Genomic DNA, 26,914 nt, shown 5'->3' with positions numbered 1-26,914 from the left:
GGGGGGGGTAGTTTATATGCATCCTAAGAAAAGAAAAAGAATCAGTGGAGATTTTCTAAATATGTAATATGAGTGTTTATTGAGTTTAATGGGCCTTTTGATGGGCAGCAGATAATGGAGTTTTGCTTTTTGAGACAATTACACACACAATTTGACACTTTGATACTCAATTTATAAATTTTTTTTCAAGAAGAGGTCGCTACTGTGTATTTTTAAAACCATTTTCTCTAATATGGGTCCAACTACTAGCAGTTCAACGATTTTACCTGGAGCATTTCTCTCATTTAAAACCTCAAGCAAAAGATACACAAAAAACAAAAAACAAACAAAACAAAGGCTATATGTAATGCATTATATAAAGTATATATTTACAACAGAGGCACTTGTATGAATTGTCAGTAGGAAAATTGGGCATCTGAGTGTTGGTACACAGACGTATGATAATGGTAAGAAGTTTTGGATAAAGCAAAACGATGCCTTCAATGGCCTTCAATCTCACATGAGTCATTATGTCTGATGTTATCTCTCTGTCTGGTTATATAAAGGCTAAGGAATATGAGGTCATTCTAAGGACAGGTGCACCCCATGATGCTTACACTGCTTTCTTGTCATACTCCTATATTACAAGATGATATTGTCTCTGTAGACACTGAGAGACATTCAACAGTGAGACCATGATCATCAGGTTAAAGTCAAATGGCTTCCATCACTTCTTCACTCAGCAGATGTGAACATCACTGAGCTTTTATGGGACATCCTGGAGAGCAGAGTGCAAAGTGGATTTCAACCTCCTTCATCCCTCAAAGCTTTCCTTCTTCAGTAAGCGGTAAACATCCAATTACTTACAGTCGAGAACTTGTAAGGCAACCCTCCATGAGGGACTTAAACTACTCCAAAGGGTGGTCCTACTCCCTTATTAAGCACTTCATGTTCAAAGACTGTTAAAGATTTCCACTCTTTAAAAAAATATTTTCCAAGACATTTTCAACAGCCCAAAGACTTAAGTCTCTCTCTGTAAAAATCTTTTTCAAAATACTGATAACACGTTTAGTCTTTGGCAATAACCGAGTGTGTCCAGGGGTTATTTATGCAATATAAGATCTACAAGGGTACCATGCACACTTTAAAACCTCATAGCTTCAAACTCAAATCAACACAGCAATCCCTGCAGATTGCCAAATGAAACTAAGAGCACTATGCAGGAAAATACCCAGGACCCTGTACAGGCTGGATAAAAATCACCAGAAATCCAGCTCTTTGACTAAAAGAGGAAACTGGAAAAACAGTAATGTTTACATATTGTCATTTATGGTCCAATCACGATCAAGTAATGATGTGGTTTGATACCTTATTCATCCCCTTTAACCCTCTCAGGCACAAATTAAGTTTTTGTTGCTAATGCACAAAATAATACCTGCAGTGGTACTTCTGAGTAAAAAAACTCATAAAATATGTATGTGGGGTAATCAGGTTGTTAGCTTTTAACTCTTGCAAATCTGCAACGCCTGCCTTGAGAGGGTTAAGAAAACGGAAAGTGGATTTGGAGAATCCTGGCTCCTGCTGTGTTTTTAACCTAATGGGAGTAATTTTATTCATAGAATCATTCCAATCACATTTTCAAATATTCCTAAAGTATGTCATGCTTCCTCCACTACCAACGCTAATTGAAACAATGCTCCATTCCACCACTGAATTAACCTAATAGTGCACCAAACAGAAAAGCCCTAAATCAATATTAACATTTGCTGTGACAACCCTTTGCTTTTGAGTAGCATAAACGCTCCTCCACACACTAACCAGCATTTGTTCAGGACTCCTGGCAGGTTGGTTATTCCAAGAATCTTGGAGAACTCGCCACAGTTCATCTATTGATTTAGACGGCCTCAGTTGCTTCTGTTTTTTCATATAAATCCGGACTGACTCAATGATGTTGAGTTGAGCAAATCATCTCGTCACTGAAGATGATTCTTTAGGACACTGTTTTTTTCTTTTTGTGGTCCGTGTCAATATGACCTATGAATCTGAATCTGTATCGTACAATACAATCAGAGATTATGCTGTGTGCTACATAAGGGTCCAAACATTGAAAGTGCATAAAAATCTGGCACAGTATTATACAGCATGCACCAGAGCAGGCAAGTTTATCCAGCTGGCGGCAACTACACATTCATTATTGTAAATCTGGTATAAAGGCTTACAAATGAGTCGAATCTTTTAAGTACTAACTTGAATTATTTTATCCCTGCAGAACATTAAAAAGAGAAAACTGTGAATCAAAGATCAAGATGATTTTGGAAAAAAACAAAGCTTTCCGTGCTTTCAATGACAGCAAAGTACCATATGGTGCTGTTGTGAAACACACGTCGTAGCCACAGAAATATATGGGCTGCATTATACATTTTACTACTTCTCTTTCAACATTATGCTTGAGTCAATACACTGTGCAGAGTACATCTGTATCTCTGCATTAGGAGCTATTGTATAAACGCCTACTTATATTAGTCTTCTCCTTAGCGACTTGGAGAGTCGGAGCTTATTCTCCTCGGCGCAGTAATTGGCTGGTCATGTCAGGAAGACACAGTGAGAAATTGACAGCGAACAGAAAATTTCTCCCTCCTGTTGTGATCATTTGCTACTCATTCGCTGAATATTGAAAATAACACATTAAAGAACATTACATTAAAGCACTTCACTGAAACCAATGTGACTCCATTTTAATGGCACACTGCTCACTCATAAGAGCCAATACTTGATAGGTATTATTATGAATTATCTGTGCATGCATAACAGCAGGGTGGTGTATGTGATTTGTTGGGGGGGTACTCCTGTCTAAGAAAACACAAGTCACAGCCGTTACTTGTTAATAAGGTGCTGTCTCGCCACAATATGATATAGACATTCATATATGGGCAAGGTGTGATAAAGTGTTAAAAAAAGTACCAGAAAACTGTCACGTAATCTCCCCCGTATTGATTTTTTTTTTTTACTCTGAAAATATTTACTGGTTTTAATACAGGGGTGGGTGCCATGGTAGCTAAATCATGTTTCCGCAATCACGTGTGGCCCTGGAGGGGATGATCGATACTTTTATCACAGCCTACATTTGCTAAAGCAGGCTAATGGAGAAGTCAGTGCAGCTGGTGTCATAGGTTATGAGACTCTTGCTAAGCAGCACCCTATTTTTAATTATGTATGAGGCAGAACTCACAGTGAACAGATGAAGCGCCCCTGAGAGAGCGAGGCCTCGGTGGCACATGAACACAGGGTGAGCGACCAAGTCACTTAAAGGTCCGGTCCCTCACATCTGAGTGGACGCTGACCCTGGTACACCGCCAGAGCTCCTGAGAGGACATGCAAGGAGAAGGTGGGCTGCCCTGTACATCCACATCCCTCCCAAGTGGGGTGGAATTTCTGTCTGCATCAATTATTCAAGAACCATCTTAGATAACACTCATGGGGAGGATGGATGAGGTCTATTTCTGTATAGTACTTCATAAGGATGAAGACAGGAGGCATTTTTTATTTTATGTGCTGGTGCTTCAGACACCGGATAACCAGTTTCCTCCTATGAGCAACTAAGGTAAAAAACATTTTGTGTCTTAGAAAAATGCTCAACGCACTCCAAATTCTTTTCTCTTTTGACATCCTTCCTAGATGTCAGCACTTTGTAGAAGATTTATTTCCTGTATCCAAAGGAACTTAATGTGCAGTAGGTACTGCCAACAGGGGCTGTTACAAAGGTGACAAAAGCCTTAGAAAACCAGACCTTACGGTGTCCTTTCCACCCCAAGTGAGAAAAAACCCCCCATCTCATCTTGTCTGTTAGGGTTTCTAGGACTCCCAGGTGGAGTGACCAGGCTAGGGATACAGCTTTTGCAGTTATGTGGCACTTGAAACGTTTTCTGTGCACGCCCTATTAGGTTCAACATGTCAATGCACAACAGTGTGTCACATGCACTTTTGACCACTCAAACTCCCCATGCATCCCCCGTGGTCGCAAATCTTACACTTTACACAGCACTTCAGCAGCAAAGGTTAAATAAATAACAACATTAGTAACTGTTATTAAGTGTGACGTAACAGCGAGTCATTTCCATACAGTGACTGTTGCATCAGAGAAAGCTTTGATGTTAATGGCAACACAAAAATAGCCTATAATTTCTCATCCATCTCTCTCTAATCCGCTTCCTCAAAAAAACTCCTCTCTGTAGTAATAACAATCTTTTCTATTTATATGTATAATTAGAAGATTCTTATTCTTATTTTTCCTATATCATCCCTTTAGGCAAAGATTTGGAATGTGCATGAAAGAGGACACATGCTTTTCATGACAACATTGTTACTATTTTTTGACATCGCACTTATTAACAGTATAGCTTTGAATAATCCTAATAAAACTATTCTCCTGTATGTGAGATTCCATTTCTCTGGACAGAAAGCGTTTTTGCCGATGGAATGTAAATGCCAGAGAATCCCTGGGCTATGGAAGTTGGCACGACAGTAACACTATTTGTGAGTTTGAATCCACTTGAGCAGATGTTTTGAGCAGCTGGGCTAGCTACAGTGGACCGACTGCACATACACCTCATCGCTGACCAAGTATATACCATGTGCTCATTTTCTCACATAAAGCCTGTTAGACTGAGGTGTATCAGGAGATTTTATGTTTCTAATAATATTCGCTGACAGGTATTTGCTTTCGACTGCTATGCACAGCATGTTCCCACATACAAGACAATTGGGTAACGCCTTGTTTTTAAGTATAAGACCTGTGCAGCGGTCGTTCTCTAAAAGTCCTTGTAATTTCTTAATTCATGCAAGCTTACAAGCAAATAATTTACCTGCTCTGAACTTCATATAACTATTTGCTAAGTAATGACAGTTATAAAAGATTGGATTGTTTTGTGTTTTTAAAATCTGAACAGTCCACTCGTGCTCTTTTAAACTTAATTTAAAAACCTTAATTTGTGTGCAACTAATTTAATAACATACTGATACATAATAGTGTATTTTTTAAAATGCAAGATTAACAAATTTTTTCAGTTAAGGAAATTCAGCCTCGTAATTGGAAACACAATTCAAGATTCATTTATTATCCAATTACAAGTTCTAACAAACAGGCTGTGAGTTTGACTTACATCATGAGAATTTTTAATTAAGGTAAAAAGGTGGAGAGGGGCTCAAACTATGCCAGCCAGGATATTCTCCAGAGCTCAGATTTAGTAACAAACAAAAAGTTGCATCCACTATTTTTGTAACTTAATTTTTTTTTTTAAGAGAAGGGTTTAGAAAATCTACAACTGTCAGGTGTTACACTTCATACCATTGCGTGATTTTTGTGTGTTCACACGGTGCTGAGTCTACAAATCAAAGGCTCTGAAGCATTTGATTGTGACACGCTACCTTCCATGCACACAGTTATTTCTGTCACACTCTGGCTTTTTGTGTTTCGGTCCTGAGCGCTGACTGTGATGCAGTGCCGAGACACGCGGGGACATATACTGAGGGTCATGTGTGACCTAGAGTGGTCCCTGGTGAACACGGTTCTACTACACTGGTCCTGTCAGTCACATACCCGGTCAGTCAGTCATTTCCAGGGAAGAACTGTGAAAGAGAGTGAAGATCCACAGCAAAGACAAGGAGCACTGCTGAACGGTAGTAAGACGACTATTCCTCCAATCAATTGCCGTCCGCAAACGTGCTTAAATGGCGCAGGATTTCTTAAGACGCCTGCAGGGTGGAACTGGGTGAAGGAGGACCTAATGTCACACTTTCTACACTGAAAACGTTTCCTGCCAATTATCATAAGTTACACGATGACTTAGAAAACTGCTGCTGAACTCTGAGGAGTTCTGGGATGACCATATTACTGGTGTAAATAAAACAAGCATCACTGGCACTCTGTGGAAGGTGTTAATCCCTGACTAATGAACTCGGCCTCTGCCAGTAGCCTCCCTGTTGGATTGGACATCTCTACCTGTGTATGCGTGTGTGTGTGTGCGCGTGTGTGTGCATGGTAGGGAATTCAGAAAGAGAGGGACAGGCTCCACTCTCCCGTCCCTCAGCCTGACAGGCAGAACTCAGCCACACAATTTCACGGTTTGTGGGCAGTACACACCACTGCTTTCACATCCCTGAGACCCAGAGACCCACAGAGTGTCTATATGTGTGTGTGCGTGTGTGTGTGTGTGTGCTAGCCTGTGCATATGAACATGGACACACACATACGCACCCACACCAGCTGTGCTATTAATACTAAGGAAAGAAGAAATCAAATATTAATCCTTCGACGTCCACCTGGAATTGGAAAAAATATAATGCGCAGACTTACCATTTTGTTATTGATTTCATGAAAATGAATTTCACAGACTTTCTCTACGATGTCTTCACTGTCAAATGTTATGAAACCAAATCCTATGTAGAGAGAAACAGAAGAGGGAGGGGGCACAAGAAGAGACCGGGTTAGTGGAGAACCTTCACAAAACTTCAGTAACTAAAATAAAAAAAAATAAAAGATGGAATATTATCATGAGCCAGATCCAGAAACTATGCAAGCACATCTGTGGAGATTGGTTTGGGCATGGAAAAGAACAAGTGAACAAGACAGACATTGTCCTCTTTAAATCAGGAATATGATGAAATCTGCCACATTATTAAGGGCACTCAAGGACCTCTTCTACAAAAAGAAGATGGAAAAACAGCACAAAGCTCATTTAATGATATTCAGTGAGCTAGGGCCCAGCATCTGAATTTCATTAAATGCATTTTGTGTTCTTTTTATTGAAATCTCACTGTATAACAAGCCCTCATTTTTATGTTAATACGGGCCTTAGAATGAATGTGTCGTTGACAGTGGGATTTTCATGCCATATTTATAGGATAAAAGCTTAACCCCTCTTTAAAAAAAAGAAAAAAGAAAAAAGAGACAGAGAGACAACATGGTTTTAGACTTTTGAACACAAGTGGATTGCAATGCGCTCTTCTGTGTTTTGATGGTGATACACAAAGCAATCTAGCATCTGTATAGCTGGGGTTGAAAGGAAAACATATTCTATTACTTTCTCGAAAGCCAAACAGTTAGTGAATAAAACAGTGTGAGGGACTGACAAGGAGATGAGTTTTTTTTTAAAACAGCAAAAACCTGACGAAATAAAATCGCCACGGACTGAGCCTAAACAGCCGTTGCTATAAACAACACGCCGTCCAGCCGACACACTCCGCAGACTGCGCCATCCGTCTAATATTGTATATGTTAACCGTCTACCTAATGTGAGACGAAAGCTAAACACAAATGTGAAACAACAGTTGTTACTCGCACGAACATGAAGACAAATCCATGCCTTCAGGCATCAGCTCAGTCATCATCCACTTCACAGGACAAATCTCAAGGTCAAGGACTCGAGGGGAAGCTATTCGGAGCCTAGTTTCCCGCACATCTGCACATATTCGCCTAACAACACATACGACACCACGGGGTATACAAACGAGAGATTTGTCAACCATCAGAGAATTGCTGTATTTATTATACTGAGGTAGTTTATCCTTTTAATATATCTTGCTGTATTGGGCCTTTGCTGGCTATGCTGCAAATCGATGAGCAGCACCACTTTCTGGCAGTATTGGATTTGCAGGATTTTTGAATCAATGTGATTAAACACCTTTATTTGTCAAGTATTTAAACCAAAGGAAAAAGCAATTCCCATTTGGTTAGTTTCAGGTAGATCATAATATTTTACCTTGTACTGTATCCATATCACCCATTCCTAAGCAGGCTGATTTGCAAATATTTAGTAGCTTAAGTGTCTTAATATTCACATCTTTGCAGGAACATGACTGAAAATGAAGTATATTATAGTACATTAGCATCCTAAGCTGCTTATTGCTTATTACTTCATCAGATCATCCTGTAAAATAATGATTTCTTTGTGCAGAATTGTTCCTGCTACTTACTACAGCAGACAGCCTACCACAATCAGTGACATCTATAGTTCTGTCATAAAGTCTTTATCTCTCACTCACGTTTTTCTCTTCTGCTCCTCCTTCACTTCCTCCTACTACGTAAATAACAAAAGATTCTCCTAAAGCTTCTCTTTTGATACAAGCAAGAACATATCAAAACAGTCTTGTCAAAAGAGGGTTGGAAACCCAACGTGCGAGCTGATTAAATACGGACAACATCAGATCTAATGAGATCTTAAGAGACACAATGTGAATATCCACTGAGATGTCTCTAAACTGAGTTGTAGCGGGAGCGTATGTGAGAGGGTGGGGGAGGCAGGGGACAGGTGATGACGACGGGCAGGAACGCAGGGAGTGGGGGTGGGGGAGAAGCACCTTCTACTCCTGCTCGCCCCACCTTCATGGCGGGCACAAGGAGCACTTTTGACAACCAACAAATCAACCGCCAGGAGTAATTTGTCATGGAGGTCTGTAGGTAGAGGGAGTGGAGTCTAGGGGAACAAAGATGGAAAGAAAAAGGGAAAAAGGTGGAGATGAAAGTAGAGAGGGGGTGGGCAGAAAGACAGAAAAAGTGACAAGGAAAGAGGTTAACACACATGGCCCCTGTCGCCACACTCCTTCCTGCTGCTACAGGCAGCTCCTCCATCAACTGACAGGACATTTTCCACTGCACTATTATATCCACTGGGGTCAGGGCCAAGCCCACCACCACAGATACCACCAGCAGGGTCCTTCCACCCATGACTGGATCTGTTTAAACGGAAAAAAGGGGGGGAAAAGACATTTGGCTGTAGTGAAAACTACCGCTGGAACACACCGTAGCATTCACAATATCACAATTCACAACAAACATCCACATTTTTCTCGCTCGTCGGCTCAGCACACACCTCCTTTATCAGTCCCCTGTGTACTTTCTGAACCTCTGTCCCCTGCCATTGCATTGCAGCTCTTTGCTCTACTATCCTATTTTACAGACCTTACAGACAATTACAGGCCACAAAATAGCAGTAACAGAAATATTCCTTTCTCCCATCCTCCTTCGGTGGGGTGTCAGCAGAGCCAGATTGTCCTCATATATCCTGGCCATTCTTCCTCCAACTATCCACACGTAGCAGGAGGCTGACCCCTACAAAACTATTAAAGACTGTCAGCACTGACAGACACAAGCAGAGACGTGTCACACCGAAGAACCTTCCCACAGCTTAAACAATACCCTGTAAATGGAAACAAGTGGATGTCTTATAGTAAGGCAGATAATAGGTGTTATGCGGCCACTGGCTGAGGCCTCTTGGCTGCACTTCCTCACACTTATTAGCCAGAACTGGGCTTGGCCTCGTTTCGCCGCTCCACAGAACCGGCGGGGCGCCTACTTTCACAACCATTTACCAACTTCATCATACTCAGTCTTTATTTCACACTCAGTGCAGGTTTCTCTGCTTCTGTTGCTCTGATGCTTTTCACACACCCTAACCCAACCAGCCCCACCAAGCCTGGGAAAACTTGTAAAATCATGGAGAACTCTTGGCTTTAACTTCTTTGACTTATAAAATGCTTCTTTGTAACTGCTGAAACTAATACACCTATAAACACAAATCTTACAAATTGGAAATACCAAACTTAAATAAATGAAAATAAATAAATGTTAAATGTAGCATTTGCAGTAGTAGTGAAGGTACTATTACAATTTTACTTTACCCCATTGTGTAAAAGATTTGTGAGCACATAAACATGCAAGGAGAAGACATAAGGGTAACATTAATTTACAGCTGCTATGTATAGCAGCCATAGCCCATGTCCCCGATGACTCATGAAAATGCATAGCACATATGTATCATAAGGTATATACCTCATTACACCTTTCTAGGTCAATATTAAGCACAAATGAACCAAAAGACATAAAGGTTCTTAACAAAGACGTGTGTAGGGCTCTTCCTTGCTGACAGCTGAACTTTTAACTACGGCTGATCATTTTACAAGTTAGAGACTTTCAATATGTCTAACCACTTAGCAAACAATTAAAGCTTATAAACGTGCACTTCCAATGCTTTCACAGTAGGGGCTGTAATATTGCTGCTGATGCATGTAATGAGAGGAGCATGCTGCTAAGCAGCTCTGACTACTGACCCTGTCACCACAAAGGTAAGAAGCCTGGAGGATGTGTTGTTCATAGCTTCTGGGATGCAGCACAAATGGAACATACAGGCACAAATAGAGAAGACAAAAGCACCTATGTGCATACACATGTAGACACACACAAACACACATAATTGTACCCAAAACTAAACTGCTCCACCAAGCTTAAAGGACAGAAAAGGTATGTTTTATCTTGTCTCATATTATCTATACTTTACCACTGAACTAGTAGCCCTAATTATACTTGATGGGACCTTCAAATGTCCATCCCAGAGTAAACCTACAGAAAGCTCCAGCACTGTCTGCTTATATGGTGTATCCTCCAAGCCCAATCTTCTTGTAATGCAGAGAAGCAGACAGAGGCAGTCCGAACACCCACGGCACAGTTAGAGTCCTTTGATCAGTATTTCCGTCTGCTATTACCAGAGATCCAGAGCCCCGGGCATTAATCCCCTGTTTAATACAGTTAACACCATGAACTCTATAACAGCACAGCGCACATGTAGCTGAGAAGAGAGAATAGAGAATGAACGAATTTGAGAAAATATTGTGAATAGGAAGAGATATTTTTCTTTTAAAAACTCCTGAAACATTAGAGAGGGAAAAAAAGCACACATCTATGAATGTTTACTGATCAGTGCACTGCTGCTGAAAAGGATCTCACAGTCTAAGTAGACTCAACATTTAATCCATTATGTACTTAGATGGCCATGTTTACATCATATCCCTGCAGATTTCCACCTATAAGTGTTGTCTTTTTACTCCCATAGTAAACACATCTTCAATTTTAGCAACAAGATTTGACAACTATCTGTAGTAAATAAAATATGTTTTTCTTATTGGTTAATAGACAAAAACACAAAGACAAACAGAAAGACAAACACCAAGAGTTATTACAGGTCCCTTAGGCATACCCGGATTCCCTAGTCACAAGTCAAGACACTAGCTGATAAAAATCCAAAACAAATAAATATGACTGCTTTGATGCCTATGAGTCTGTGGGGAACTGAAGACGCTCGATGTAAAATTAATCCCAGAAGTGCACCATAGAGTGAGCCACGAGCACTGTTTCAGACAACACTCAGAAGATGAGACTGATAAGAAGTTTTTGGTTTAGCTGTGAGATTGCAACACGAATTCATCATAGTACATTTTTTCATGGCTTTAATCTTTGTTGCATAGTACTGTGTGCACATTTGTACTGGTCATTGTGATGAAAAAAGGATTTTAAGAAAATATTTTCTTGGGCAACAGACAGAAATACACATTGTAAATAAGTACTAAGTTCGCATTTTATTATTACTTTTTCTATGTATTATTTATTTGATTGTTTTTACAGAGTAATAATGGACTTAGTTACTTAATAAATAGCCTTGTTATGTAAAAATGCCATAAAATGTGCAGTTTCTAATGTGCACTGCATAAGTTTAATATGGTGGGAAGTTTCATTTGACAGCTGATTAAAAATAAGAAAAAAAGTAAAGAAAATATGTCAATTACAATGAAATGCTTTGTGTAGGTGTGTAAATGCACTAGCCCCCGTGAGATTTCACCAATGCAAATCTCTCTTTGGACCCGGTCTGCACAGTGTGCAGTGTGTCAGCCCTCCATCTGAGCAAAAAAGTAAAGGTGATGATTACCGTACTGTACGTGTAGGTGGCTGTATGAGAGAGCATCAGGTGGTAGGGAGAACTAGCTTAAAATTGAGCCACAATTATCACACGTGGTGTTTTACATTGTTAGCAAAAGTTCTCAGGCTTTAAAACGCTGGAACTTATTAGTTTGTGCGACATTTAAAAGGACATCTACTGATTGCTGAGAAATGTCACGAAGGAGCTTTCAACAGCAGAATGAAATAAAACAAGAGGCCAGAAAACAATTAGATAAAAGCAATGCGACTATAAATTGGTGTAATTAGATTTCAATATGATTGTGGTTTTCTTCACGCTTGGCCTTTATCATTTTATGGTGCTCAGATGACTTTGCGCCACCACTTGTTTGGATTGTTTTTATATTCTGGTCTGATCAATTACATTTCTCCATTAATCTTGACTCCTGAAAACTGCAGATAGAAAATAGGACTCATAACATTGATAAACAGGTCATGGAACGAAAAAATAAATAAATGAAGAAATAAATGCTAGCTTTTCATCAAATTAACAAAATAATCCTATACCACAGTAGACACACCACCCTAGGGATGTGGCGGCATAATTTATACCTAAAAAAAACAGAATAAGTGACTAGCGAATGGATGGATGGATCTAGGGTATGCCTTTAATAAATGTTTACAGTGACAATATGCCTGCTTCCTCTGCATTTTCTGCAGAGCAACTGGGCTCAGCATGCATGCTGAGGGAACTAGTTTGTTTGTGCCTCTATGTAGGTCAGCTTTCTGAGTTGGCCATCAATTTCTACTGTCCTACTTAAAGAGACACTCCATCGCCATACAAACAAATACACAAACATGAGCACACACAACATTTGTAACACTTGAATTACATACGAGGATCATAGCCTGCACTTCTGCTATGTCATCGATTTTATTTGCACTTTAGTCACAGAAAGACATCCCGACAAATATCCTTAATTGTTACTGTAACACATATCAACTCAAATCTGCGTTGTTAGTAAATGCTTACTTGTAGCTTGGTCATGGTGGTAATGGCCATCTCAACAGAAACACACAAAGTGTGCACCGGTAAAATGAATACAGTGCTCATCATCTCTTCTAACACGCTCTACCTCCAGAAAGACCCTCATTAGTGCCAAACAATATACCTATAAGTATGAGTTTCTCTCTTCCTATATGATCACAAAGCTGCTCTAACAATAACTCAATGGAAGCAATTATCTGCTGAGAAGGTGACTAACTTCCCCTTTACTCACCAGCACCAAGACATCAGGCTAAGAGCAGCACTCTACAAAGAGCTAAAAGGAGAAAAGAAGAAGAGTATTCAAAGACAACTACAAAAATAAATAAAAATGCATCTAATAAATAGTAAAAGTGAAATTTTAATTACTTTAATCTGCAAACTACTGCAGGTATAGAGGAGTGTGAATAAAGATTTCACAGAAATAAAGAGAAGGGGGCAGCATGGTGGCGTGGTGGTTAGCACTGTTGCCGCACAGCAAGAAGGTCCTGAGTTCAATTCCACCATCAGGCCGGGGTCTTTCTGTGTGGAGTTTGCATGTTCTCCCCGTGTTTGCGTGGGTTCCCTCCGGGTACTCCGGCTTCCTCCCACCATCCAAAGACATGCAGCTTGTGGGGATAGGTTAATTGGATAATCCAAATTGTCACTAGGTGTGAATGTTCGAATGAATGTGAGTGCGAATTGTTGTCTGTCCCTGTGTGTTGGCCCTGCGACAGACTGGCGACCTGTCCAGGGTGTACCCTGCCTCTCGCCCTATGACAGCTGGGATAGGCTCCAGCGCCCCCCGCGACCCTGAAAAGGATAAGCGGAAGCGAATGGATGGATGGATGGATAAAGAGAAGGGTTTACTTATACATGTCTCCACAAGGTAAATCACAGTGTGAAGTAACCGATACAACAGTGACACGTTTACCCAAAGGTGAGCTGCCAGAGATCTGTTTATCTGAGTCATTAGATGGAGAAAAATCACCCTGCACTTCGGACTTGACACAGACCTTCGGTCCATTTGTATCACAGCCTTAGAGCAGGATTTCACCAGAGGGCTCAGCAACCTTTTTGGTGCAAACACGTGAGAAATAATTATCTGCAGGGCCAAGTTCAGGCTTTTCAAGAGCATAATTGTCATTATATGACATTAGATGTGCAGCATTATTTTTCTTATTACTGTTCTTCACATGGGAACAAATATGCAAGGATCAAAAGTGAGGTGATTTAAGTAAAATAAAATAATCAGGTAATGTAATCCGTTAGTTAATGAAAGGCTGAATAGCTGGCGAACCCATCTTTATTGAACCAAGTGAGTAATCACTCAATGTATTAATGTAATCTCTTGATTTTAGTAAGACTCGTAGCTTTCTTGCAACCTCAAACAGCTACTTGATAGTAGGGCTGGGCGATAAAATACAAAAGATCATCAACAGAGTTACGATAAATATAAAGTCGAGAAGAACTCATTCCATCCAAGGTTTACACAGACAACACAAAAGAACAAGAATAGTGCTGCACTGAACCAATCATCTGGCTGGAACAGAAGTAGAGCCACGTCAGGCTTGGTTTGACGCACACAGCGTAGGATGAGCAGCTGGTAGCAGCACATGTGCTCATGTTTGGGCTACTGCAGCCATGCACACCAGTACATTGAGAGTGCGAAAAAGATAAGAGAAAAATCTAAAAATGTTAATAAAAGCTCAGGAAACAGTGTTGCTGAACAGTACGTCCCAACAGACACAGCACAAGGCTTAAAGAGGAGTTCGCTGTTGTAAAAAGGGTCAAGGGAATCTGGTAGTGTGGAGATATGGCCCTACTTAGTAGCTGCTTATGAGAATCGCACAATATTGAGGAGAAAATTTGGATGACTCGTCTCTACAAAACTAATAATCATTGATGCTTGACTGAAAGGTCATGCCACAAAATTATTATTGTGATGTGTTTAATGGGTAAAGTCAGGACTCTGCTTGCTTTTAACATCCAAAGTAGTCTTTCCTAACTTTAGGGCATGGACTGCTACACTGACATTCATTGTAGAATTTATTGATGCAATCTTAACTTCACTGTTTTTGAATATACTGTACAGGCCCTGACCATGCTGATTCCTCCACCATGCTTTAAGCTGGGGTTAAAATGTTGGTGTTAGTGTAAATGTGAGACAAACAGTTACAATGTGAATTGTAGTGTAAAGTGCTTTGAAAGATCTGCAAAATTAGTAAAGTGTTTTATAAATTGCACACAAACAGTGTCTCAGAAATCTCTAGGACTATGCACGTGGGCCTTTGGAAACCTGAGACATAAACAAATATTTTAGCAGGTTACAGTTATTTCTGCAGGTGTTTTGCTGTTGCTTATCACCTCTCAGGATTGCATGTTGTTCTCTCGGTGTGATCTTTCGAGTGTGCTCATTTCTAAGTAAAGAAGCAACACTCCTGAATTCCCTCCGTTTTTTTAGACACATCTAAAGAAAAGCATCTGTAGCATTAGGATCCTGTGAAAGTTGTTATCAATGAAATGGTTCATGTTTCACACCATCCAGCCTCTGAAAAATATTAATATGGTAATATATTGTTTTGCTTGCTCTTGCGGTGCATTGCTCATACACTGACGCATAGCTTCAATATAATTTTTTTAAAGTCAACTCCTCTCAACAAATTCCACAAACAAGAGTCACTGGTTTGCTCATCTGTTTGATGATCATCAAATGAATAGCGGTAAAGGATGAAATTTACACATAAAATGAATCCAAGTAGCAGCATGTTTAATAAAGACAGGAGAATGTGTATCTGTTTGTTTTATTGTTGGTCCACAAATGTAACAAAGCAGGAGATCATAGTAGATTTTGTGAAAAAGAAATGTGAGTACATAGTAAGTAGATTCATTGGCACCAAGTACCTTAAATCCTTTTACGTTTTGTCATTAGCTCTACTATTGGCCAAGAGCAATTTATCAGTACATACTCAAATTCATATATAGTTATTGACCAAATAGGGAATCGAGATAAAAATCATTTGCACATGTGTCCTAGCACTCTGCAGTGGTGATTATGGTACTAAAGTAGAGCTCTGTGTAGTTTTGTAAGCCTGTGATAAAATGGTTATGCATTCCATGTAACCCAGAAATGTCGAATAACAGTACCTGAGATTTAGATTCTGACAGGTGGGCTAGACTGTAGAAACACATGTTAGTAATGGAGAGCATAGCACACAGCGTAACTATTTTTGCAGACGCAATTAGGTCATGAGATACTGGGGCTGGTTCCCAAAAAGCTCAGTCCATTTACAAAAACGACTCTCTGGATCTCTCTTTTACAACTTTTTTCTCTCGTCATTTATAATACTCACAACAAAAGGTTCTCTTGAAAGTGGGTGCGTGGATGAAAACTGGGTTAGCTGCAACAAGTAGTTTCACCCTCCAGCACAGACTCGTCATCCAACATTAATGAAGCAAATGAACAAAAAGGTTACACACGAGTTATTTCAAAGAGACCATAATTGGAACGAATCGACAATGTAAAAAGTATCTGCGAATAATTTCACCACAACAAAATTTTAAAGAAACCCATGGAAAACAAAACATATATTTTTAAAAAGACTACGGCCAAATAAGATTCAACGTCAAGACAGAACAGAGAATTACAACTGCACCTGATACAGTGTAAAGTCTGATGCACCATTAATTGACAGGCAGCTTTAACATACCTGGAATATTATTTTGATATTTTACTTCTCTAATCCAAAAGCAATTGTGGTATACAGTCAGACAACAGGGGTTATCATCTCAGCAAGTCAACCAAATTTTCCAAAATCTACCTATACTGATTTAGAAGTTGTGGTGTTAGTGCCTAATCACCAGAGAGATACAGGTTTTTCACCAGTGAGGTGTTATTGCAGAACCAGCTCACATGATTATCATGGAGCATCATCATCAGAAGTTGAGTTAATTTCTTTGTACAGAAAGTGTTTTTTTTTTTTTTTTACAGCAACCCATTCATACACAACTTTTCTCTATACCTTAGTGCTTCACCTAACATTCACACACATAAACTGGGGGTAATTTGCATGATTATGATCAGATTAGGACAACATTGATCAGTCAGTGTCAAACGAAAACTCGTCTTGGACAGTTTCTCGAAATGGATGAAAACCGATGCTGGAACTGGAACCTCTCCTGACAGTTTAAGTATGTCGTTGATGACAGTCCCCTGACTTCTGTGAAGCTGACCAGTGTAAATAAGACACTGGTCAATTTTTGTGTGTGTGTGTGTGTGTCTTCAAAACACAACTACCTTCAAGTGATCATACAAACAGCTTCAGTGGCCACTTCCATTGTCTGTTTCTGTCTATTCAGGAAACAGCTAGCTAGCTTCCTGATGAATCATTCAGGTCTCTCAGTCATGAAAAAGTACGATTTCTACCTCTATAATCACCTAATCTGACACAGTGACAAACAAACAAGATAAAAAATATTTTGCAGCCTGGGCCTGGAAACCCTGCACATGACAATCCGTGGGAGTCTACAAAAGATGGTGTAATTTTTCAAGAAGACAGTTTTCAGTTTTCCAATCAATAGTCCATGGTTTTATATACATTAGTTATTTACTGATAACCTACTGCAGTGCAGCCGTGATGTGCTGCACATTTTAGCCAGGGTTAAATCTTGCTCTGGCAGTTGGCGACTAGTAAAGGCATCCAGCCTACAATATATTCTGGTACAGCTATATGGGGTGAGATTTTTTTCTTTCCTGAGCAAAGGACAATATCCTCTTGTCATCTTTAGTCTTGCCACAATAAAATTTGACAGTGTTTCTAAAAAACAAAAAAAACAAACAAAAGCGAGTTACTGTGAATCGATGAAGTGACCTCTATCTGTAATAAGGTGATGCAAACATTTTTGCTCTCTTCTGGAGTAATCAATTTCTGTTAAAATCCATAGTATAAATACACATATCCCCAGGCAAAGAGCAAAGGAGAGACAGTGACCGAAAGAAAGAAACAGACATAAGCGCTGGAAAAGTGTCTGTGCTCCTCTGCTTGAGTTACTGTTATCCCTCTATCTCTTCATGATGCCACTGTAGTTGCCTGAAGACATCTTTTACTTGTGTGGGCTAAACAGCAGCACAGCTCATTTTCTGAATACACACAATTTAAGTAGCAACAACGAGGAGGGTAAGGTTAGGTAAAACATTACTGAGGGTAGGGCAGAAGGCTACCAACATGAGTGGTTAGAATATGACTTCTAAAACTGTGCAAAACCAACCTGGACATAATTGCTCACACTGATAGAATTTCTTTAGTGCGAATGGAGCATGGGTGTAATGAGATACGAAGGTTGGAACCACAAGGGGATTCTTCATTCAAGAATGTCAGACTCTTTTGTGCCAAGCAATAGGCCGAGTTTAATAGATGTCTCAATTTCTATTACATACAGTAACAACCAATGCGGCGAGGAGGCGGTGGGAGGTTAGGGCAGAAGTCTTTCCAAAAGGCTCTGAGGAGCATGATGAATTTCTTTTGAGGTGTGAAGCAATGTGGGACATGAAATGAATGGAACTTTTTGTGTTGTCTGACCTATTGATATAGATATAAATTTCATTAAACCTAATTAGCATTTGTCATTCCTGAAGAAAGTGAAAAACGTGGGGTGGGGTGGGGTGGGGGGGTGATAAGCAGCTCGTGAACGCAGAGAGATGGAAAAGTGGATCGCTCAGAAGCCTGTTCATGGGAAATTGTTTTTCGCTCAGAACAGGAAAGCTGGCAGGAAGCTGTCGATGCAGACACCTCCCAGGAGCTTCTACAGAAGATTCACCGAAGGGACTAAAACCTTTTAATCAAAATAATACTCTGCAAATAACAAGCCTTTAAAAACACAAGGAGGATACAAAGTAACAAGTGATGGAAGTGAATTAGGACTCTCATTGCCCGTATGGCCAGATTGTTATTAATATTAAAGCATAGGGTATATTTAAAGGCGTGACACAGTGGCAGTTTATCTGAAATGAAGAACACTGATGATGCCACTTTGCAGAGTCCCATTACCATTTAGCAGAGATTGCTTTCACTGAGTGAGCCAAATGCTTAGAGGCGGAACTGCCACTTGTGTTTACTTTACAGATGCTGTTATGGTCTTACCGTGAAGAGCACCGTCCTCACAAAAAACCCTTTTCCCCATCCCTGCACGTACACCCCCTTGCCAGCCCACATGCAGCAAATCGTGACATCATGGAATCCTCCAGCAATGCGTGATGATGCCGTTCTGATACTATTGACCCTTGTAATCAAGACTTCGCTGCTTCACGAACACTCCTCTTTCATCAAACATCGTTCTCTCTATCCCTCTGTGTCACACACACGCATACACTCACACACTGGCAGAAAAATTAGAGCTATGAGGTGCCCAAAGTGTAGCAGCGCAGTTCAATTGCAGACAGAATCTGTTCTCAACATCCAGGCTTCGTTTAATTGCTTACTTGCACTATAATTGGGTATATAATCAAACGATAAACTGAACACAGCACAGCGTCTTCATAACTTCGGAATATCCTTTCATCAGTGGCTTTGGGCAGTGATTAGCATAGATGAGAAAGCTCAACGGACGGCCGTAACTGCTGCTTATTTACGTCTTTGTTGGAGTTATTCACCTCATTGATTTGTGTTAGTCTTTCATGTTAGGTCTTCCAAAGAAACACCTGAGGAAGGGTAGAAAAAGGTCACGATCTCAAATTAGCGCAGATGAAAAAGGCTGACCATAACAAGTCATAACAAATACAGGCTCTCAGAGCTCTAGGAGGCTGTGGACTTGCTCTAACTGCAGTTGAGTAGGGGCCCTGCTCAGTGCTCAGATGTGATTTACGAACTGGACCACCCAAACTCCAGCTGCTTTGATTCAGCTCTGTTGCTGATCTTGCTGCACACATCTCAGTACAGACTTGGTTGCTCCTTGGCTTCACTTCTGTCATCACTGATGCTATACTACTAAACCACCACATCTCAACAGCACATGGCATAAATGAACTGAGAGAAAATATTTAAGATGCTAATTAACTGGGCAATGGTGCAGACCTTGGTCACTGCAGTCTTGTGTCATTAGAAGAAAACATACTCTGAAAACACCGAAAGCACACATCAGCATTGTTTCAACATTAAGCAGCTCTGCCAGATCTGTGTCCAACCAAAGTGCTTTCAAGTACCTACAGGGCTTTTGATAATGCACGAATGTAAAGACACTTACAGCTTCTAATGGAGTTTTAGATCTCTAGTAGTGATGTGAAGGTGTTCTTTTGAAAGCGGGTTGCCATTTCCTTTATCTCATGCAGGTGCGTGAGGTGTGCACACGGGTGACATAAAACAGATCCCTGACAATGGTGTCACGGCAACAAAGAAGAGCACTAAAAGCTAGTAATCACAGATGTGAACAATGCCGGGTATTAGAACACATCTGACATATTTGTTTGGCCTATGAAGAAAAAAAGAATACTTTGCTGTGTATTACCAGAGTAAATATGACTTTCGATGTTTGCATCTCATGATGATTGCAGTTCACAAAAGACATAATTGTTTGTACTTAAAGTTATTTGTCAGTCACATGCAATGGGAGATGTCAGACAAGCAGACTTAAATGCAAAGCGATGTTTTTCACCAAAAATGTGGTCCGCGTCTATCGTAAGCGTTAGATTCGACACTTAGTCACTTTAAACCTTGGTCAGCAACGTACATGTGACTATAAGCTGTATTCTGGCCTACACTTGGAACTGAAAAGACTTTGCTTTTCTGTTTAGTTTCCCTCTCCCCCTCTCTGAATTTTCCTTTTAACTCTGCCTCTTTACAGAAGGGGAGCTCATTTCAATCTCAAAGCTGACATCTGTGGATGCAATGCAAGCTCTAAATGAGTGGATTTAATCCTGTGCAACAAGGATAGAGCACAGGAAGTATACACACAAGAAGCTGGGAGAGAGAAGAGGAGCAAGCTGAAAAAGAAAAGAGAGAGAGAGAGAGAGAGAGAGAGAGAAGAGTGAAAGAGCAACACAAAAAAAGCGAGAAAGGATTCTGTGACCTCCGTTCATATCTTTTCCATCTGCAGCAGCCTCACTGTTAGCTCATCCAGGAGAGAAGAGGACAGAAGAAGGAAGAGACAGAGCAGCTTAACAGATAGGCATTAGGCATGTTTATTCATGCAGTGAAGCAGCTGAACTATTGGAGAGGGCTTCAAAGCAGAGGATGGCTCCACGTCCTGCATGGCCTTCTCCTCTGGCTAGGTTTTCTGTATCTGGCCTTTGAGTAAGGGGCTGATCAATCCCCCAGCAGGCTGCCAGGCACTGGACCCCCCATTACCAAGAGGCTGCTCTTTGAACAAACCCTGCCAGGGGTCACTCTCCCTACGCTTCATCATCTTAAAGGTCAGACACAACAAATGGCATGGAAGACAGTTCTGTCCCTGGCTATAAACCCATAACTGACCACTAACAGTGTCTGCAGTGTCAGGACAGCAGGCAAACTGGGCTGTCACTTTCACAGTTGAGTGGAAAATGTGTCTTTTGTGTCCCTAAGATTGCGTACACTTTAGGGAAATTACCAAAAGTTGAGCAAATACAAATCGGCACGCAAGATCTTCAACTCGTGCAAATATTCCCAAGAGGGCGCAACAAGATCACCATAATAATCAGATAAAAGCTGGCATTAAAATAATGTCTGAGTCTCATATTACTGCTCGGGGTGAACAAACAAATGCAGGCATGTGGCAAACAAGAAAAGTGAGGAAACCAAACCCCTTGTGGTAAAGGATAATTAAAATGGCAGCACTGTGTACATTTCGGAAGCAGCACTATAACATACGTCTTTAACTTTTTTTTGTTTAAATTTCACTCACGTTCTCAGTGTTTATGTACTTACTGACATTTTTCTTTGTATCAAGTTGTTATGAAATAAATGTCCATTACAAAATGCAGTGGCTTCAGACGAATGATTACCTATAAACACTAAACCAAAAAACTAAACAAGTGCAATTGTTTTTCCCCCGTAGCCATCTTAGTCTTCCCTAGGCAGCTGAAATAGTGGATGGTGGAAAAATGGAGTAACTGTGAAAATTCTGCTTGGCAAAAGAGAAGGAGCAGCCTTGTCAGAGATGCAAACAAAACAGTAGTCACCTCAAGGTGCTTTATATTGTAAGGTAAAGATCCTACAATAATACCCCCAACAATCAGATGACGTCCTATGAGCAAGTGCTTGGTGATAGAGGGAAGGAAAAACTCCCTTTAAACAGGAAGAAACATCCGTCAAAACCAGGCTCAGGGAGGGGCAGCCATCTGCCACGACTGGTGGGTAGGTGAGGGAAGGGAGACAAGACAAAAAACAAGTCCTATAGTGCTGTAGTGGGATCAAGTCTTTGCACCTGCTTCACAATAAAAGCCTTCTATGGAAGGGACATGTAAGGGATAATACACACTGACATACTGGAACTCTTCTAACTCAGCAACGACAGCAGATCAGACAAGCAGGCTTTTTTTCTTTAAAAAAAAGAAAGAAAAAAAAAAAGTGAAATGTCCCCTTATAAAGCTCGGGAAATTACAAATAAAGGCTTGTCTCCTCTAATAATAGCCTGCCCTCTCTGCGGTTGAGCTAAATCAGCCAACAATTTAACATTTATGATACATAATTAAGGCAGGGCCACTCTCTGTTTTCTCGTTGTGGTGCATCATGGCTTTTTATTGTTGCTTTAAGCCTAACATGAAATATTGCATAAAATGTATTTGGGCCAATTTTTCTCCTCTGTCCACGAACGCTACGTAGTAGGCTTTTAGACACTTTCTTTTGTAGAGGAAATTGAGTGGAATTCAAATGAGAAGTGGCAGATGCAAATCTTGTAATGTTATTATTTATGCCACCCCATTCCCGCTCGAAAAAAAGAAAAAGGAACAAACAACAAAAAACAAATCAATCAGCCTTCACTGCATCTTCTCTTTATCAATCAATAGAGAGGAAAAAAAGGTATTTATGCTTTTAAAAGGAATTCTGGTGTAGGCATTTGGAATTCTTGTACCAATTTTAAATCAAGGCAAACCCCCCCACTACTATTAGGCTTATTATTAATAGGATTGAATGCCATTGGGGGCTAGGATAAGCGCAAAGACAGAATTGCATATGCAGGGGATAATGACAAAATACTGAAAATTACTGACATTAAAAAAAGAATTTCCTACAGGCACACACGTGAACCACTAAACCACTTTAAAAACATTTCGAAAAGCACATAATGAAACCAAGCCAAGCTGCAGCTACAGAAGTAAATTTACTTCAGTCGTGATCTGGACTTGCACCTGCACCTTTTCAGAGAAGCCTGTTTGCTTAAAATGACAGCTTTTTTTAATTTGATGACATGATTGTGCACACCTGAGCTCTGCCACTCATGAGCAGAGATCAGGTGTGCGCTGAACAGTTTGCATACTTAAAGCACAAAGCAAACTGCTGAATTAAGATGTAAGTATCTGTGCAAGCAAATGTTGAACTATGCTAGATTGATTTGATGAGATCACCAAAACCCCACAAACCAACACCAATTCACCCAAACAGAAAGGGAGATGTCACACAATGCAAAAACAACACGCCTAACACTGTAAAAATCCCCTCATCCTGTGATAATACCTCTGGGCACAGATATGGGACTTCTGCAGGGGAAGGGGCTGTTCCAATATGACTGTGAACACTCAGTTGTATTTCGATCTGTGTACTTTGGACATCAGGTCAACTGGGTCGCACGCATCAAAGTGATAGCACATGTCACCAGGAAACAGGTTTTTCTGGATCTGTGTTATTCACTGGTGTGGCCACAATAACAGGGAGTCTAATCATCCAAAAAAACAAAAAAAACAAAAAAAACCCTTAAAATATCTCCTGTTGTACCATGTGGTGTTCAGGGACGTGCATACACATTTGTTGTAAGTTATTCTGGCTGATTACATCTCTGATTAGCCTGAAGTTAGGTGGAGCTATGCAGAGAATAATGCATGGTCACGAAACAGCGGTTACAAGAATCACAAATGTATTAAGCTGCAGTAACAGGTGCAACAAAACTAACTGAATAATCAGTGAGACGCCGAGCAATACGTACTCACACACAGTCCTCAGAAGAGGTTTAATCTAGCAAAATAATTCACAGCTGACATTTTGTCTTGTCACAGCAGGACAATCACAAGGAGCAGCGAATAATTAACAATGGCCTCGGCTCCACTGAAGCACATGCGTGCCAGGATCTTGGACCTGAAAACCCTTAAAGGGAATGCAGCCATTATTACATTCTTATTTTTCTTCCATGTGTGCCTTTACTGCTTTGAGATGATGAACCAAATAAACTAGCAGCTGCTTTTTGAGAATGGCAGGGCTGATATCAGTGTACTGTGGCGCAATTGATTTCCCATTGTGAAATGAAAAATGAACAGTGGGGGAAAATTCTTAAAGGATTTTAATAGCATGCCACCATTTACTTAATAGTAGGTAGACAGAGCCCTTAATGCTGCTGGGCACCTTGCTTTGTTACTCATTTGGCCACAGGATTAGTCTACTGTTCGCACATTAGCCGGTGCAGTGTTACACAGGATGTGTGATCATTTTGAGTCAGATCGTGATGGAGTTGGAGAATGTTCGTACTACAAAGAAAAACAACTTCTACAGTCAATAGTAAACTGATTTCTACAATTTTCCTGTGTTTTCTCCCATTTCTAAACCACAGATATTCTGGGTTGTGGAAACTAAAACCCAGAGAATATATGTGGGGGGAGGCAGTGGCAAAAAGGTCCACCATCATTTTACATCATAAAAAGACACACTTCATATAGTGTAAAATACAATAAAATCCTTGGCTGCCAAGGATGAAAATCTGTTGGCAGTGGACCGCAGTGTACTGAGTGAGCATTGAAAAGTCGAGCCATCTAGAGATGTGTGGTGTTTATCTGGATTGGGTATTCTGTCTGTCTGGCTTCCCTGATAAACCTATGATGCCAGGATATTCGCCTCTGGCTCCCTTGTCCGAATAGGCCTCTAAAACTGAGTTTTCTAGCTGCTGCTGGACAGCATGACATGAGAAATTCTGTAGCAATTTTTTTTTAAATGTCTGAAGCCATCCCTGGAATATCAAAATCAATACATTAGTCTTTTTAAATCAGTAAGAAGATCAGTAGATTAGATGACATCTTGTGAACAAGTAAGAAAGATTTGCAAAAATAGTTTTTGCCTAAAGGAAATGTACTCTTTTTTTTTCTTTAGTTAAATATATTTTGATCTAATAATGAGTAAAATAACCACATAGAACTTAAGTGGATGGATGAATCATACTTTAGAGCTATGAGTTAAATTCAAAATCAGTTCCATTTAAAAATCCAGATTGCTTTTTCCCCAGCAAAGATGGCATCTGATGACCTTTCCTGTACCCTTAATGACAAGCTTTGACAACTCAGTATATATCAACAAAAACATGGTTTCCCGTTTTTCCAAGGGTAGCTGTATGACCAGAGGCCATGCTCACTAACTTGTGGTAGATACCCAGTCGTTTTGTAATAGGCCTGAACAGAAACCGCTCAGTTCAGATAAGAACTTCAAGGGTTGCTCCTAACAGACTTTCAAGGGGTAAAGAGTTAACGCTTATTTGCGCACCACAGTTTGTCCTGAAAAGCCAGCGGGGATGCTCAAACACTCAACCATATCATCATCCAATCACATAGTCACTTTCTTGCTGCATGGGATCAGCCAAACTGTATACAATCACACTAAGGTATAGTCTATAGTTAGACATTATTTATTCCTGAAGGTAGATTAACAGCTTTTCAAGATGGATTCATTATTTATAGCAGCGAGATGCACAGACTTCCTGTGGAAATACAACTTGCTTTTTCAAAACTAGGGCCTAAGCTAGCCAATTTGTATTATTTTTATTTACACGTGTAACAATGCAAGCAGAGAGAGCCCACTCAAAACACTGACCGAATAGCTAACATTAGCAGGAGCTGCACTAACTTGTCTAATTATATGCACATAATTTATGCTTTCCTCTCTAACTCTTTGAGCAAAAAGGCTACTCACTCACACTGCTCCAAATGTTATACACAGCTATGTACAGCTCCATACATACACCAGAATTATACTGTTATATATATATATATAAATTTTTCCCCCAACATCACACATTTTAATGTATTCTCACACATATTTTCACACATTTAGATATGCTGATAAACAGATACAATACTTATGACCCTATTCTGTTTCCATATGTGAGGAGTCTGGGATTTCACATTAACACAAGTAAGATGGAAACTAAAATAATCATGGCGGGATGGCGGTGGCATGTGTTTGTGTTTCTGAGTTTTCTGTGGGAGTGTGTGCCTGTGAAATGGGCATAGATACAAGTGAACGAGACATCTCAAGATATGTAATATGACATAATGTCTCCCCTGCTCGAACCCCCAGCTGCTCGCCCACATGCCACAGATCCTGCACCATGTCTAAACAGATGCTCTATCAATAATGCTTGCTCCAGTGCCACACACCTCCCTGGTGGCCAAATTGGGAAGAGTAGAGTGGATAGGAGGGAGGGAGAGAGAGAGAGAGAGAGGGAGGGAATGAGTGAATGAGTCAGTTTTTGGAGGGAGGACAAGAGGGAAGGAGAATAGGCAAGAACCCAGAAGCTAGAGTGACTACGGGGAGATGGATTCGCTACGCCAGAAGAAGCCAAAGGACCAGTGAACCTGAGGATGAAGTGTTCTCCTTCTCCCATCTGCTGCAATGGAAAGTGGGGGAAAGAAAAGTCTATGCCATTTTTGGCTATTTGTCATCCATTGTGAGCCATGATTAGTTTTTATTTCATCAATTTAACTTAAACCCAGTTTAAGAGAAAAATATGGCTTTTGTAGCCGGCTTAGCATCTTCCTATTCTTGACTTAGGAACAGAAACCTGTTGGAGTGCTTTGAATCACCGTCCTGTTGTGGAAACTAAACTGTTTCCTTTGAAATTTCAAGACTGACTGCGTGGCACCTGTAAGACTTGCTGATATTTAGTGAAAACTGAACCAATTAATCTTCCCTTACAGGAATAAAATGTTCCCAGATATTTATCACTTAGCAGTTTTCATCAAATTCTGCAAATTAAGGATATATTTTGATTCCTGTGGCCAGAGGCCAAAGTACAGGGTGGGC

General features: G+C 40.3%; 1 protein-coding gene across 11 annotated transcripts in view; it reads right to left on the bottom strand.

Moving 5' to 3' along the window:
* Window positions 1-26,914, bottom strand: part of msi2b (musashi RNA-binding protein 2b) — a 271,166-nt gene that overhangs the window by 68,710 nt on the left and 175,542 nt on the right. For all 11 annotated transcript variants that reach the window (XM_005928504.2, XM_005928505.2, XM_005928503.2 and 8 more), the window contains exon 8: window positions 6,332-6,414. In XM_005928504.2, coding sequence (XP_005928566.1) covers window positions 6,332-6,414 — 83 coding nt within the window. The remainder of the gene's footprint in view (window positions 1-6,331; window positions 6,415-26,914) is intronic.

Source organism: Haplochromis burtoni, unplaced genomic scaffold, assembly GCF_018398535.1.
Source record: "Haplochromis burtoni strain Fernald_Lab_line unplaced genomic scaffold, NCSU_Asbu1 Contig_115, whole genome shotgun sequence".
Classification (NCBI taxonomy): Eukaryota; Metazoa; Chordata; class Actinopteri; order Cichliformes; family Cichlidae; genus Haplochromis; species Haplochromis burtoni.
The sequence above is the reverse complement of the archived record's forward strand: the minus strand, read 5'-3'. Positions and strand labels throughout refer to the sequence as shown.